A 15158-nucleotide genomic window follows, 5' to 3' on the forward strand; every position below is an offset into this window, starting at 1 on the left:
CCTACACAGCTGGGGGAGAAGCGTGTGCCTGCATCCCAGATAGAGCAGGCATGGCAGGAGCAGTAAGTGCAGGGTTATCAGTGTCAGAGTTTGATTCCTGGCCTGCTCCTGGGGCAGTGCATAATTGTGCCCCCCCTCCCCGCCCTTCCTTGGGACTTGTCCATGATCTAGCCCATAGACTAGGCTGGATACAGTCTGCACAACCCTCGTTGGCTGTGACAGAACTTATCCGAGCAAAGACTTAATACTTCCTCCCAATGCCTGCTCTTCCTTCTCGTTACCAACAAACTGCTCTGAAGCGGAGCGTGCTTAAAAAGGAGTTTTATTGCCAAATCTCAAAGCTCTTTACACGCAGAAGGCAGCGTTGCCTTTCCAAGAGCCATGACAGATTTTCAGATACAATCATTCACTGCCACTCACTAGTGCATTCACTTCCTTCCTGTCGGAACCATGCAGCTCTGGCAGTCCGCGTACAAATCTGAAATTGAGTCACGTTCCATCTCGACACGCCCACAGCCTCTTCAGACGTGAGAAAGCAAGCTTAGTGCAGCTGGGGAGCTTGAGTGAAGAAAAGCTAGGTGCACTCATTGGTGGTAGGTAAAATGAAGACTGGAACTATCCTGCTAGATCAGCATAATGGGTCTTCTACTCCAGAACCCGGCTGTGACAATGGCTAGTACTTGCTGTTTAAGAGGAAAGTGCAAGAAACCCAGAAGACAGCTATGGAATGACCTGCCATTCCCATTAGGCAGAGATTGGCTTACACCCTGAACAAGAATAACATGTGCGAAAACTTCAGAGTTAAATGTTCTAAACAAACCATGAAGCTTTATAAAAGCCCAGTCGACCGAAAATTCTAGGTGGACTAGTCACTGTAGAAAGAAACCGCTAAACCTATACAAAAGGCTATTTTTCCTTAATTAACGCAACATTTTCAGCCATGGAGACACTGGGTGTTAAAAAGAGAGTTCACTTAATTTATAGTTATTTACAAGACATAGTACATAAAGGTAAGTGACGTTAGTGCGTACAGTATTTAGCTCTGGCTTGTAAAAAGGGTTAGCTCTCCCATCTCCTAACAGATTCAGGTGTCTTCTGTTAAGATTCCTATTGGGGGTTCAGTAAAATGTCAGACATTAGAATATTCAGTATGATTATAAAAATACAGTAAATATAAGCACATCCTGTAGATTCTTGCTGCAATAGATAGGGGTATCTGGGACTCTTCGTCAGCACTGCAGAAGGTAGATAGTTAATAGGTGGCACATGGTGAGGACAAAATACCTGTAAGAGCGAAAGCATCCACGTATATCAGAGATGAGTCTAAGCTGGATCCAGACCTTCCCCAATGTTCAAGGGTATTCAAATCCAGGGGTGTGGTTTGGCCCTAATAGGGATATGGGACAGCTTCAGCACTGGGATTTGAATCTGCATCCAAATGTTGACCATAGCCAGATCATGATTCTGGTCTGGCTGCATCCCTATTACATATACATCTCCATTAGTCATCCATTTTATTCTTTTGTTATACAATTCTATCTCACAAATGCCTCCTTCTCCCTGAAGGCTGATGTCCCAAGACATTCTGTACACACCAGGTTTGTACAGCTCATGTTCACATCACACAGTGTTCGGTAAACAAAAGTGCACATGCAGAAAAACACGTATTAGAAGCTGGTAGGCACTGAATAGACTAGGTCTGTATTGTTAGCCCTTGTCTTATAAGTACATCTCCTAAGAAAACAAGATACTTCCGTTCACATTGACTCTACAGCAGTAAATTATGCAGAACCAGAGTTCATCCTTGGCCTGCATCAAGGGGACTATGCTCTGGACTGCATATATTTGGAAATCCGGTGTCTAAACGCAGGGCTGTTTTGGCACCTGAAACTCAAGCAAATTCTACTATGCAGAAACTGCCTGGGTGATGGAATAATGAGAGACTTTCAATACAACTCCTATGACTGGCTTGAGAATGAGGCAGCTTAAAACAAGGCTGTTTTAATCACTCGATTTGGAAGTGTCTGGTTGAGTGACTACCTAGCTCTTATCTGGGATGTTCCCATTTTTCAGTTCCTGAAATGCTTTAGGTCAGGGCTGGCTGGACATGGTAAGGAGCACTCATCAGTTTTTCCCCTCCCTCCTTCCTAATTCAGCTGTAGTTTGAGTTTTACTTTGCTGCTGCTCTGGTAGATGTTTGCAGCATGGGGTACCAGGGAGCCTCAGTGAACTACCGGAGAAGGAACCTGAGATAAAGATGTATAGATTGCTCCTGGCTTAGTACTTGGCCGGGGCAGATGGCACAAGCTACTGGGTAGTGTAGATACTTTAGCAATGAGAACTGCCAAGTTGAACTCTCTCTTCTGGCTCAGAAATTCTTCCTATTCTGCTGGGCCTTAGCTATTCAACATCCACCTGCATTCCCCGGAGCTCCATAAGATCAACTGAGAAAGATCCAATCCTTCGTCCACTGCACAGGCCTAGATAAAGCCAAAGAGGAGGTGGTGGCCCTTTGAATCCCTGGGCAGTTGATGTGGTGCCATTGAGAGTGACTATTTTAGGGCAAAACTCTGAAAAAAGGATAGAAGCGATGCCCCTGCGCCCTGTGATGACCTGATTTGGTGGGTAAATGAGCATCGCTGAACTTGGACTGGCAGGTAGATGACCCAGTTCACATCCACACGTGTTGTCTGAGGGTGAAAATGGTGCTTACACTTTTAATCTTTGTCGTGCAAGACACAGTTTTGTAATCATTTTGTCACCATGACTATTCCTATTTCATCACATTTCTCTCATGAGATGCAACTTCCTTTAACAGGAGGACCAAGAATCGGGGCATTTTGCCATTGCCTTCCATGGGAACCAGACTGGGCCCTTATTGCCTTCTTCATTTCAGTGTACTGAGTTCAGCCACCTACCCACCAAGAATTAAACTGCAAAATGCATTTCCCTGTTAAAATATGATTAGATGTTCCATCAAAACCAGTTGCCATGACGGACATGTCATCAGTCAACCTCCCAGGATAAGGCTGCTCGACACACAGCAAGGGGAGAGTCTACTTTCAGAACAATCAGCCAACCGCTCCCATAAGCCTCCAAACAGCTGACTGACTATTTACTTCTACAAATACAGGAGACTCTAGTTACCAGGTCAATGTATTGCTTAAAAATGAACATTTTGGGCTGCTTCGGCCAGGAGCAGGTATTTCAAACATAGCAGCACTGTCTAGGAGAATGAGCACAGAGTTAGGGGTAGGATTGCTAAATTCTATCCCTGGCTCTGAAATGAACTCCTTCTGTGGGGAAATCACTTCATATCCCTGCCTGTTTCCCCATAGGAAAAATAATACTTGCTTGGCAATGGTAGTTTGAGGCTTAATGAATACTTGTACAGTGCTTAGAACACGGAAGGATTGTTGCGTTTGAGTCTGGTCTAGAGCTGAAAACAATTACTTACCATCACCAGTTTGCCAGTTTTGTGCAGATTTCTAAGTCAATTTTTGAACTGCCGATGTGTTTAATGAGTATCTATGGAAACTGTTAACCATTTGTTCCAGAATATGATTGGGCCAGGTAGTCAAAATCTGTCAGTAAGTGAACAAACTGAGCAAAATTTACGGATGTTTGCGGCCAGATTCCCAGTGGAATGATTTCATTGGCAAAACTCTCTGGGTGCCAGTGCAAACAGGGTAATTCCATGTCTTACGTGCCAATTTATACATGCACACATGAATATTCTGCTGGAATATCCATGCCCTCCTTTGAAAAACTGACCTGTAGTCTGATTACCAGTGTTGTGGTGGTGGGTTTGTGGGTTTTTTTTAGGGCCTAATCCAAAGCCCATTGGTGGTTTTCTGCTGACGTCAATGAGCTTTGGATCAAGACCTTAAAGAATATTCACATTTTTGCAACTGATGTTCAATGTCCTCTAACTTCCTATTGTGATCAGGGATGGGAATATGGCATAAAAACATAACAAAAAGAAAATTATAACTGAAATGCCCTGCTCTGAATGCATCGTGTGTGCATAGCAAAACATAACCTTATTTAACACTGGCCAAGCAATGGTATAAGTCGTAAATAGCAAATTTTTAGCTGGATTGTAAGAAAGAAGTGTCTTCTTAAGTACATCTCAGGGAGCACTTCTCCTATAAAGAGTTACTAGATCCTTCGGCTTTTCTTTCTGTTTCTCTGTCGGTTCCTTATTCAGTTCTCCTAACCCTTTAATTTCTTGTAGGACTTGTGTTGCTTGCCGAAGCTGTTCTACTGCCTCATTGAGTAATGTCTCTGCGTTTACTGGGGGTCCATTTCCCTCCTGTGCTTGTTCTAACTCTTGGCATAAAACCTTTTGCAGAAGTTTTTCTGTCTTTTCCCTTTCGCAAGCCACTTTCTCCTCCATTTTAGCCAGGCAGGATTGGGGCTCCTTGTGGAAGCCTGGACCCAGAAGTTCTTTTTCTGCATTTTTCGATTCATTCAGCAGATCTCCTAGAGATGCACAGCGAGGTCTGAAAGGCGAGGAATTTGCTATGGTCTGTGGTAAAAGTGTTTTCTCTTTACTAGGAACCTCTGTACTTTCCTGCTTTGCTTCAGTATCTAAGGAAGTCTTTATTTGTTCCTGTATTGTTTGCGGCTTCTCTTTCTCAACAGCAACTCTCTCACTTCCTTCTTCACGCTCTACTTTTTGGGGAGTGGATTCTGTCACTTCCCCGTCTTCCATTCCATCCCTGGGGGAGGTGGAATCATGGGGCTCCTTGCCTTCTGAACTCTTCGCCTCTAAACTGCTCGGGGTGGCATCCATACTTGCTGTCAATTTTTCTGATAAAATTTTAGGAGGAAGTGGAGGTTTCACAGTAGCCGTTGTGACCACCTCTGTGAGGTTTTCTTTACTGCCACCTTTGGATGGTTCCAAACCTTCTGTGCTTTGAGGGTGAGGGGCTGGTTCATCCCAACTGACTCCTTTCAGCTTGTCCGATAAGATTTTAGGAGGAGGAATCGGAGGCTTTGCCGTGCTGCTGTCGCTAACCTCCATGAGATTCTCTTCATTGTCCCCTGCTGAGGCTTTGGGTTCTTCACCCTCTTCACCTTGACTGACTGAACCCACATCCTTGTCGTTTAGATCATCCTTTGACGGTGTACTCTCCTTCAACTTCTTAGCTGGAGGCAACAGAGGCTTTTTAAGCTCTTGATCAGCAACGCTGTTATCTGCACTCGGCTTCTCTGACATGACACTGGGCTTTGTAGGAGGCATAGGTGGCTTTGGAGTTTCCTTTGGAGGAGGGACGTTCTCATTATCGCTCACAGTCAAGGTGAAGTCTGGGGGGCCATTATCTACCATATCCAGATCCAGCCTCAAGATTCCATCCGATGTAGACTTGGCAACCTGAGAAATGTAATACGAGAGAGCTTTATTTAGACTGTGTCCTATTATCAATCCCCTGAACTATCCTGTCCTCAAAACCAGTCTTAACAAACCGTTTAAGTCAAACAAGTGAATGTGGGGTGACTGAGGGCTGGTCTACACTCCTGCACTACATCAGCGCAGCTGTGCTGCTGTAGCGTGTCGGGTGAAGACACGCTATGCTGACGGGAGAGGGCTCTCCCATTGGTATATTTACTCCACCTCCGTGAGAGACAGAAGCTGTGTCGGCAGGAGAGCGCCTCCCGCTGGCACAGCGTGGTGTGGATACCGTGTTAATGTCAATGTCACTTACGTTGCACGGGGGGAGATGGCTTTTTCACACCCAAGCGATGAAACTTACATCAGGTTAAGTGGCAGTGTAGACAAGCCCTGAGTCCAGCATCTGATTACAAATCTTTTGTCCCACAAGGAGGACAGTACAGACTAACCCGTACACCTCAGCACAGCTTACACGCGTGAGACTGAGTGATGCCTCTGTTTCTGCTCCCCTTTACGCCCCCGCTTCTTACTCCATGTAACACCCTGTATGACATTACACCAGCACCCGCTTCAGCGCATGCATACTTGCCGTTGAGTTATTTTGCCTCCAGTAGTGGAGTGACAGTCAGGAGAGCATCAACGCCAATAACCACAAGAGGTCAAGAATTGGTCCAAAGCGGCTGTACACTCAGCCTATCAAAAATCCTTTTTCCTTTCTCAGTTATAAACACTGAGCTATGCAGTTCTGATGTGGACAATTTCCGAGTTACAAATATTTGCATGGACAGGTGTACTGTCTGAACTGATAAATGCAAAGAATTTCCCGGAGAGACAAAGTGGGTGAGGTGATATCTTTTATCGGACCAACTTCTGTTGGGGAGAGAGAGAGAGAGAGACAAACTTTTGAGCTACGCAAAGCTCTTCCATGTAAATACGGGGTGTTAGCGGGCCACTTCACTTTGAATGGCCCCTTAAAGTACATGCTAAACTATCTGCTCTTCCTTGCATTTAGCTGTGAGACTCTGAGTACCTTTCCCTGACCTGAGGAAGAGCTCTGTGTAGCTCGAATGCTTGTCTCTCTCACCAACAGAGGTTGGTCCAATAAAAATTACCTCCCCTGCCTTCTTTCTAATATCCTGGGACCAAGATGGCTACCACACTGCAGACAACCTAGAGCAACAGAGGCAGATCATCTGGTTCTATCCCCTTGTAGGAATAGCTGTTGAAGTAGCCTAGAATATTTTATCCCCTTACTACCCAAGTAGTCCCCCCATGAGAGTGTTTCCCAGAATTCCTATTGCTGCTCTCCTTACATAACTTGTTGCATTTCTTTAGATTGATAAAATGTACAGGTCTGTTAGTTCATGTATTGAATCCTTCAGTCCAGGGCGCTAATGTAACGTCATTTTGTGTCTGGGTGCTTCCTCTCCCCTCCTGACATCATCTGTCTCCGCTGGGCTGGGCCTCAGCCAGCTAGTCCTTCATGTCATACTGCTCAACCATAGCGGCTGGATCAGAAGGGATGGCCATGCAGAGCTGCATTATCTCTATACGAAGCCCGAACTTCCTAAGTCTCCTATCCACCCCAGAGGGAGAAATGAGGAGAGAGTCCCTGTGTGAGGGAGCCCTGGGGACAGGCAGTGCCCAAATGCATCTAGGCTTAGACTCCCTCCAGAACAGGGAGGCTGGCTACAGCCTTCCTCCCACTTGAGCCCTTTCAAGAGACCTCTCCACCTTGGTGAAGTTCACCCGTGTTGCCTGATCCTCTCTTCTCAATATGTGCCCCCGTCTCCTGTGAGAAGCTAGCCCAGAGTATTTCCCTTCAGGATTGTGTGATCAGCAATTAAAATTTCCAGTTAACCCCCTTCCCATACGTTTTTTCTGTGTTAATTACTACAGTATTCAAGTCCCTGCAACTGTCTAGTCACCCTCTTTATTGTGTCCTTTCCATAAGGTGACAGGAACTGAACATGGCCTTCAAGATAAAGTGTTACTGTTTCACGGTGGAGAACTGAGTTTGTGTCCCCTTCCTCTGGGTCTGCCACCCAAGACTCTCCTATTGCCGTTCAGCAGTGCTGGAGCATACAGGCCTTCACCCCGCACGAAGTCCCGGTCCTGCTCAGTATCTTGCCATACGTGATTACTCAGAGTAAATGACTCTCTTCAGACTTCTGGTTCAGACTCATTACCTTACATTTCTTGGGAGTGAAATGCGTAAACTGCTTCTTCGCCGGCTAATTCACTAGGGATGTTTATTGCTCTCCTCCTCCTTACCAGCACTGTAGTGTGCATTTTTTCTCTTCTACGCAGCATCTGTATAATCGTCCCTAATACTAATCTTTGTGGCATGTCAGTACCCAGGGCCTCCATCCAAAATAATGTCCACTTATACGTACCCTCTGTCTCCAATGTCCACAGAAGACCTTTATTACTCTATAAATGGCAAATTGTCTCCTTCAAGGTGAGGGCATTTGCAATAACAGAGCTGAGATTTCAGGCCCAGCTTACAAGGCATAAGGGGAATAACATCAGTGGATAAAATTCCAGGAGAGCATTTGTGCCTCTGAGATCTTTTTGAGGGGAAGGGAGGGAATGTCTGGCTCTCCAGTGATTATTTCTGTGCATTTCTCTAAAGAAAGATTTTCTTGTGGATGCTGCAGGATTTTTGTGCGCTAGATTAAAAAGCTTTCGTCTGCACTAAGATCACTTGAGAGTTGCACAGAAGGTGAGAGTCAGCAAGCTGTGATGCTTGCAGAAAGAGGTTTAGCCTTAAACCCATTCATTAGTTTAATCCTCTTCTAAAGTATCACTACTACTTCAGTGTAGAAACTCCCTCGGAAATAGGAATCTAATATTTATTAGCCATGTGTGTGTTTTTTTTGTTTTAAATACTAGCTACAGAAAAGCTACTGAAAACTGAAAATAGGCTGCTCTAGAAAACTGTCTTAGAAAAAACAGTGTTAACCCATTCTCAGTGCTTTATTTTTTTTTTTAATTAAGCAGTAATGGCACATGCCAAACAAAGAAGCAGCTTATGAACTGTAGAAAGGCTCACAAAATATATCACAACATATTGCAGCAGTTACCAATCTGAAGGATGCAAAAATCTTAAACAGCTGTGGTCCACCATCCCACAGATTAAAAACTTGCTTTCCCTTACTCCAGTTACCGGCTAGTTTTACCTGTAAGGGGTCAGATAGAAGCTTGTGTTTTGCATGTAATCAGCATGAACGATACACCCAGAAATAGTTCTCACTGATTCCGGCTTGGGTCTTTTACCAGATGGAGATTGCATACAGGTGATTGCATACAGGTGCAGCATGCAACCCCGGGGTGCATTCTTACCTCTTTCAGGTGAATTCTGGTGGGTGGTCTGCGCCCATGACTCACTTTCACTCTGTCTCGAGTCACATGTTCCAGGGAAAGGCTCTGATCTATCTTCACCTTTAAATGGGGGGAAGAAAGGAGAACATCACTGAGTTGCCTAAAACCATCTCATTGAGAAGGTATGAGAATGTCTTTTAAAAAGAACAGGAGTACTTATGGCACCTTAGAGACTAACAAATTTATTAGAGCATAAGCTTTCGTGGACTACAGCCCACTTCTTCTTTGTCTTTTTCTGCCATTTCTGGTAAGGGTGCACTTGTAGCCAGGATGGCTTTTGAATATGTCCCCATTACAATCAGGTCCCAGATTTCTAGGCTTATTGAGGGATAGCTCAGTAGTTCAAGCATTGGCCTGCTCAATCCAGGGTTGTCAGTTCAATCCTTGAGGGGGCTGCTTAGGGATTTGGGGCAAAATCAGTACTTGGTCCTGGTAGTGAAGGCAGGGGGCTGGACTCTGTGACCTTTCAAGATCCCTTCCAGTTCTAGGAGATAGTATATCTCCATTAATTTATTTATTTTATTTATAAATCTTTAACATTTGTTTTCTGTGTGGTTTTTATTGTTCACTAGCATCATTATATTGCCTTAAAACCTGCACTCCCTTTCAGAAGCATTTACAATACAGCTCAATGCTGAACTCTTACTTATAGCCGTTAGGGTGACCAGATAGCAAGTGTGAAAAATCAAGACGGGGGTGGGGGGGTAATAGGAGCCTATATAAGAAAAAGACCCAAATATCGGGACTGTCCCTATAAAATCTGGACATCTGGTGACCCTAGTAGCCGTATGTATCAGGCGCTTGAGCACTGAGTTGCCAAAAGCTTTTCTTTTAGCAGGAAAGTTACGCAACTCTTTCTTGGGTGGATGTTTGTAGAACAGGCTCCTTCATCCTCTTATCCCCTGCGGTACGTATGCAGACAAAATGCAGGGTTTGTTCCTGCAAAGCTAAAAGGTGGGGGAAGACTTAATCGCCATCCTCCATTCCTTACTGCGGGCTGCCAGCAAAGTGAACTTGCACATCAACAAAACAGTGCTCGACGTGGCCACAACATCCATTTAGTATTTTCAAAGCAAACCCAGCTGTGATCTGGTAGAGCCGCACTCAGAACCTTAGCCAGGGGCCCTTGGAATGCGATGCTAGCTCCAGATTCTCCATGTGGTTTGCAACATGCACATTCATGATAGCTTTGTGTCAGAGTGGAACTGACTTCCTCTGCAAGATGCGATGCTAGTTCTGCAACCCCACAGGTGAAACTGAGAGTGTCTGACTTGGCCCATCCAACTTTCTGAGGTTTGCCAATCCCTAGGTACCTACAGAGCAGGAAAAGGAGGGCACAAGAGACTTTTGTTGTCCTGCACTCCGGCTTGGAACGTGGCAGGGAGATGTAGTAAAACTAATCCTAGAGGTGAAGGCACGTTAATAATCCTGACCTGACTGTGAACTGTATCAGCAGGTCTTGTTAACAGACCTTTCTTTGTACAGCTTTAATGATCTCAGGAGCTGAACAGAAGATGTGAGCAGCGACCTGGATTAATTGCAAAAGTGGCTGAATTAACACGTTCACTTACTGGAATCAGATTTAAAATTCATTGCCTCGCACGTGGAAAATGAGAGCCAATGCTAAGTCCTTTCACTATTCTGGCTCTAGGCCTACCACTCTTGACTCCCCCGCCCCTCCACCTTCCTAGTGAAGGGGGCATTCTGAGGTATTGCCACAATGTACCACACTCTAGTGATCCCAGCTGGCATAATGGTCCTACGATGATCTAGTTCAGAGTGTCTCTGAGGCTGCTCTAAACTACGTTGGGGCCGGTGACTCACAGAGTTGACCTCAGGAACGGGAGACACAAATGTCTCCTTTGCATCCCCCCAGCTGCACCCAGCGCTTATTGGCCACAGCCAGGGATTCAGTCCTCAGTGTGTGAAGGCACAGGGGGCAGCACCAATAGGGGCTTTAGAAATGCCAGTTGATTGCATGCATCTCTTTCCAGTTATCTGTCTCAGCTCCCCAGAGAGAAGAGAGATCTCTGGAGTAGAAAGACTGACCAGGCCTATGGGGTCAATTTTTGGGGGGTTGGGGGGGGAAGGAAACAAAATGGGCCAACTCCTCAGCTGGTGTAACTCAGTATAGCTCCATTGACTTCAGTGGAGTGTAGCTGACTTGTGCCAGCGGAGGATTGGGCCTGCTGATTTTCAACAGGGCATGTGCACACAGATGTTGAAGCAGTTAGTATGCAGCACTTCACGCCCACAAGTCTTGGGGGAGGGATAGCTCAGTGGTTTGAGCATTAGCCTGCTAAACCCAGGGTTGTGAGTTCAATCCTTGCGGGGGCCACTTAGGGATCTGGGGCAAAAATCAGTACTTGGTCCTGCTAGTGAAGGCAGGGGGCTGGACTCGATGACCTTTCGGGGTCCCTCCCAGCTCTATGGGATAGGTATATCTCCATATTTGTGGCCGGGGGCGATACTCTGTGCAAGGGAGTGTGGAGTTCATTGCATGTCATTATCGCCAGGGCAGAGAGAGAGAACGAGAGCTCCACTTCGGAAAGAGAACGCAGCACCAGCGCTGGTCTCTCCCAGCAACCAGGGAGACAGAGGCAGGCTGCTACAGCAAGGACTGCCCAGCATTACGCTACATTACATCACCTCTACTGCTCATGGGTAACATGAGAGCAAGCTTGAATGCTGAGTTTTCTGCTGCTCAGATTTATAATATAGCTCCAGCTTGTCTGCTGCTCCCAGCTGGTCCAGTTACTTACAAATGCTGCTTTTTATTTGGAATGATGAACGGGCAATGCCTGCCCTAAAAAACATCAGACACCGAATGGGATTTGGTGATACCAGCAGGTTGCTTCCCTGGGCCACCTCCAGTTACTGCGAGTTCCCTCCCATGAATAAAAATAGAGAGTCTGGATCTCTTAAGTGTAAATGTTTTCTTATCAAAATGGCGCAGTGCAATTGGAGTCTGATTCTCCACCCCTTACTCCAACTTCCCATTGACTTCATTGCCCGAATAAGAGGCCCAGGATTGAGCCCGCCGAGTATGCATTCTGCAACGCCATGTCTGTAGTGCATGCTTGATGAAGGCATCAGGGCCGGCTCTGGCTTTTTTGCCGCCCCAGGCCAAAAAGCCTCCCGCCGCCCCGCGCCCCCCAGCGGGGAGCGCAGCAGGGGAGGGCACCGAGCCCAGCTGCGGCCCCGCTCTCCCCGGCCGGCCGGAGCGCCGGGGGAGGGCGGCGAGCCCGGCCGCGGTCCCGCTCTCCCTGGGTGAGCGCCGCCCCCCTCCAGGTGCCGCCCCAAGCACAGGCTTGGAGGGCTGGTGCCTGGCGCCGGCCCTGGAAGGCATGTAGTGGTTTTTTATCCCTGGCCTTTCTCTCAGAGATTTTTACACAGCACTCTAGTTTCCACTTCCCTAAAGCCTGGCCTGTTTTTCACTAATCAGAGCTTCTTGGTTTCTTACTCTCCAAGTTCCCCCTACTCATTTCTTCATGGTGGCTTCATTCCCTTCATGGTGGCTTCTCCTTAGCTTGGTGGAGTTTATGCACTTCCCACTACTGCATAGTAGATATTGCCCTTCCTGGTAAGGGATTGAGGTTAGCTCCATGTCAAATCCTACGCTGTGTGGTTTTAGTCCTTCCTTTGCCTGAATGTCTAGATTTGGGGGGCGTTTCAGAGTCGGGGGGGGGGGGGGCGGCAGCTTCTTTGCAACCTCTCTTTGCAGGCAGCTCTTGGTGACGTGTTGCCGAAGGGTAGCGCTAATGGCGTGTGTAGTAACTTTCCACTAGGCGTCTCTCCAGGCAGCGTGAAAAGCTGGCGGACTCTGTGTCCGATTACACGCGTGTCCAGATCTACAGGTGCAGTACCCAGGCTGTGTGCTGCAGAGAGCCACGGGGCTGAGGGGAAGGAAAGTCCTTCCATGGGGCAGAGCAACTGCTTGGCAAATTCCGAGCTGCAGCCGCTCCAGTGCCCAAGTTCCTTCCACAGGGGTAGACAGAGATTCCAGTGGATTAACTTAGGGCCTGATCCAAAGCCCTCTGGAGTCATTAGAACATCTCCCACTGACTTCAATGGGCTCTGGACCAGGCTCTTAGTTGCTTTTGCAGCTCAGGCCAACCCCACTGGGTCAGCCATTTTCTCTCCTCCCCCTTTTTGTCCTCCTGGAGAGTCCCAGCCTTACAGAGGAGGCAGGGGGCAAATGCCATGTATGGGGAATGCCCAGCTTGGTGGGTGGTGGATTCTATACATGTTATCCCAAAGAGGCTTGTATAAAATGCTGCTGAAACGTACATGTCCCGCATTTGCAGGTATGTTGTTAGAGAGGAAAAGACACAGCATTGTTATCCCACTCCAAGGGGCAAATTCTGGGGGAATCTAGAGAGACTCTAACTTGAGGCCACACCCACCCACCTACACCTTCCAGGCCCCTCCGCATGTACGTGATGCCAAATCAGAGTCTAACCCATTTAACAACATAACATGCCCCATCGCTCTCCACACCCTGCTCTTCTGAATTTGGCTCACTGAGTCTTAAGTAGTCTGTGTAACACACATAGTACAGGGCCAGAAGAGAGGAGAAAAGCAACTAGCTGTAGGACATGAGAAGGTGTGAACCAGCTGCTATTTTAACTTCTTACATGTTCTGGCTCTGAAATTCAAGCGGCCGTGACTAAGCCTTGCCTGGTGTAACTCAGACTAAGGGAGTGTAACTCACTTCTCCTCACTCCACCTCTGAATCTGGCCAGAAGAGTTTTTTTTCTTTTTTGCTCTAACCTTTGTTGTTGCTTAGTATTCAGGAGGCTCGAGCAAAGGAAGGAAGGGGGAGAAAGGCTAATGTGACACCTGGCCACAAGCTCAAGAGTGTAGCTATAATCTGAACCTGCTAACAGCAGCTTTGGACTCCAGGTGCACAATCTGGACCTGAAGCGAGGGGGTGCGGGAGGCGGGGGGGTTTCAGCGCCCCTCTACACGGTAGTGAATGAGGGCTGACCCACAAACGCATACAGCTTGAAACCCATTTATCTTACCTCATCAAGTATTTTATTTTTGGCTCTGCCGATCCCTTCATTCAGGGCTTTCATCCATGATTCTTTCTCTTCCGCATTCTGCCCCTGAAATTTGATATCATGGACCTGCAAGATGAGAGACGTAGAGAGATGTTTTCATCCTAACGTTACTTGCCAAGGACAGAGAAGTAGCTTATACATCATTAGTGCGTTAAACTCGATATCCAGCTGAGGCCGTGTTTAAACTAGACATTCCTTTGCACTTTGCAATGGCTTCACTCCGCAGCCGCAATCAACAAAGCTCTGTTATGCTGGACAGTTTGTTGCTATAGTTTTTATTTTTGCAACTAGCAATTAAATTAATAAAGCGAGTGACCGTTTCTTCCTCCCGCAAAGAGGGATGAAATGTTCCTGGAACAACAGATGGCTGTTTACTTAGGGAATGGATGGACTGTGTGTAGGGGACTTGCCCGAATGAGCAACTCACGCTCCTGTTGCGGTGTTAGGTTCGATAAGATGCCGTATCTCCAACTCCCACCCCACCACGCTGCAGGCAGAGATCAGCGTGAAATCTGTGAGGAACAAACTCTGTTTGCTCTTGCGTAGTGGTGCTGCATAGGACTGAGGCAGGATTCTAGGACTCTGCGCCGGGGTACGCACAGCTTGGCTCTGCAGAGCACAGATAGGCTTGCAGGGCAGTGGGGCATGAGGATTCAGAAGGATAAACTGGCAGAGCAACATGCCATTATTTCTCCCCTTTCCACCCTGTCAGAGCAGGGACTCAGCAGCTCTGAGACTGTAGTACCAGATACAGATATGATCCACTGCTCTAGCCGGACAGAGGCTGTGCTGAAGCCTGGAGAGGAGCAGGAGATCCCCAGCCCAGAACCCATTCCTTTGGACTGTGCAGGGGGTCCAGGGACTCCCATGATGCAACTGTTCTGCTCACCATCCTCTGAGCCTATGGTGCATCATGGGAGATGTAGTTTGACCCGGGAGCCGAGTCTATAGAGAAGAACGACAAAGCACATAAACTACAACTTCCATGCTGCACCGTGGCAGCATTTAAATATTTCAATTTTTGATTTTTCACTGAAAGATCAAACTTTTCCATGGAAAATTTCAATGACAACTTTTTTTTTTTTTTTCATTTTAATCGAAATGTTCTGCATTGGGAGAGCCAATTTCCCAACCAGCTGGGATTTCCTGGTGTTCTGCCTTGATAAACCCCAGGCAGCATTCCCTGAAGGAAATTGTAGGTGGGATGTAATCTCTCTAGTGAATGAATAAGCAACAGACTTCCAAGAGTCTGAACTCTGTGCTTATCTGGATGGTCTCCTGATACATGTCCATGCCAGAAAGTTCAGTGT

At 46.9% G+C, this 15158-nt stretch overlaps 1 protein-coding gene across 1 annotated transcript in view; it reads right to left on the reverse strand.

Annotated features, from left to right (window-relative positions):
* Positions 1–305: 305 nt before the first annotated feature.
* The window catches only part of PLEKHO2 (pleckstrin homology domain containing O2), a 45558-nt gene continuing 30705 nt past the window's right edge, over positions 306–15158 (reverse strand). The window contains exons 4-6 of the mRNA XM_054042441.1: positions 13810–13914; positions 8744–8842; positions 306–5380 (exon numbers count right to left, since the gene is read on the reverse strand). Of these exons, the coding sequence (XP_053898416.1) occupies positions 4133–5380; positions 8744–8842; positions 13810–13914 (1452 nt within the window). The 3' untranslated portion in view covers positions 306–4132. The remainder of the gene's footprint in view (positions 5381–8743; positions 8843–13809; positions 13915–15158) is intronic.

Source organism: Malaclemys terrapin, chromosome 10 (genome assembly GCF_027887155.1).
Source record: "Malaclemys terrapin pileata isolate rMalTer1 chromosome 10, rMalTer1.hap1, whole genome shotgun sequence".
NCBI classification, from domain to species: domain Eukaryota; kingdom Metazoa; phylum Chordata; order Testudines; family Emydidae; genus Malaclemys; species Malaclemys terrapin.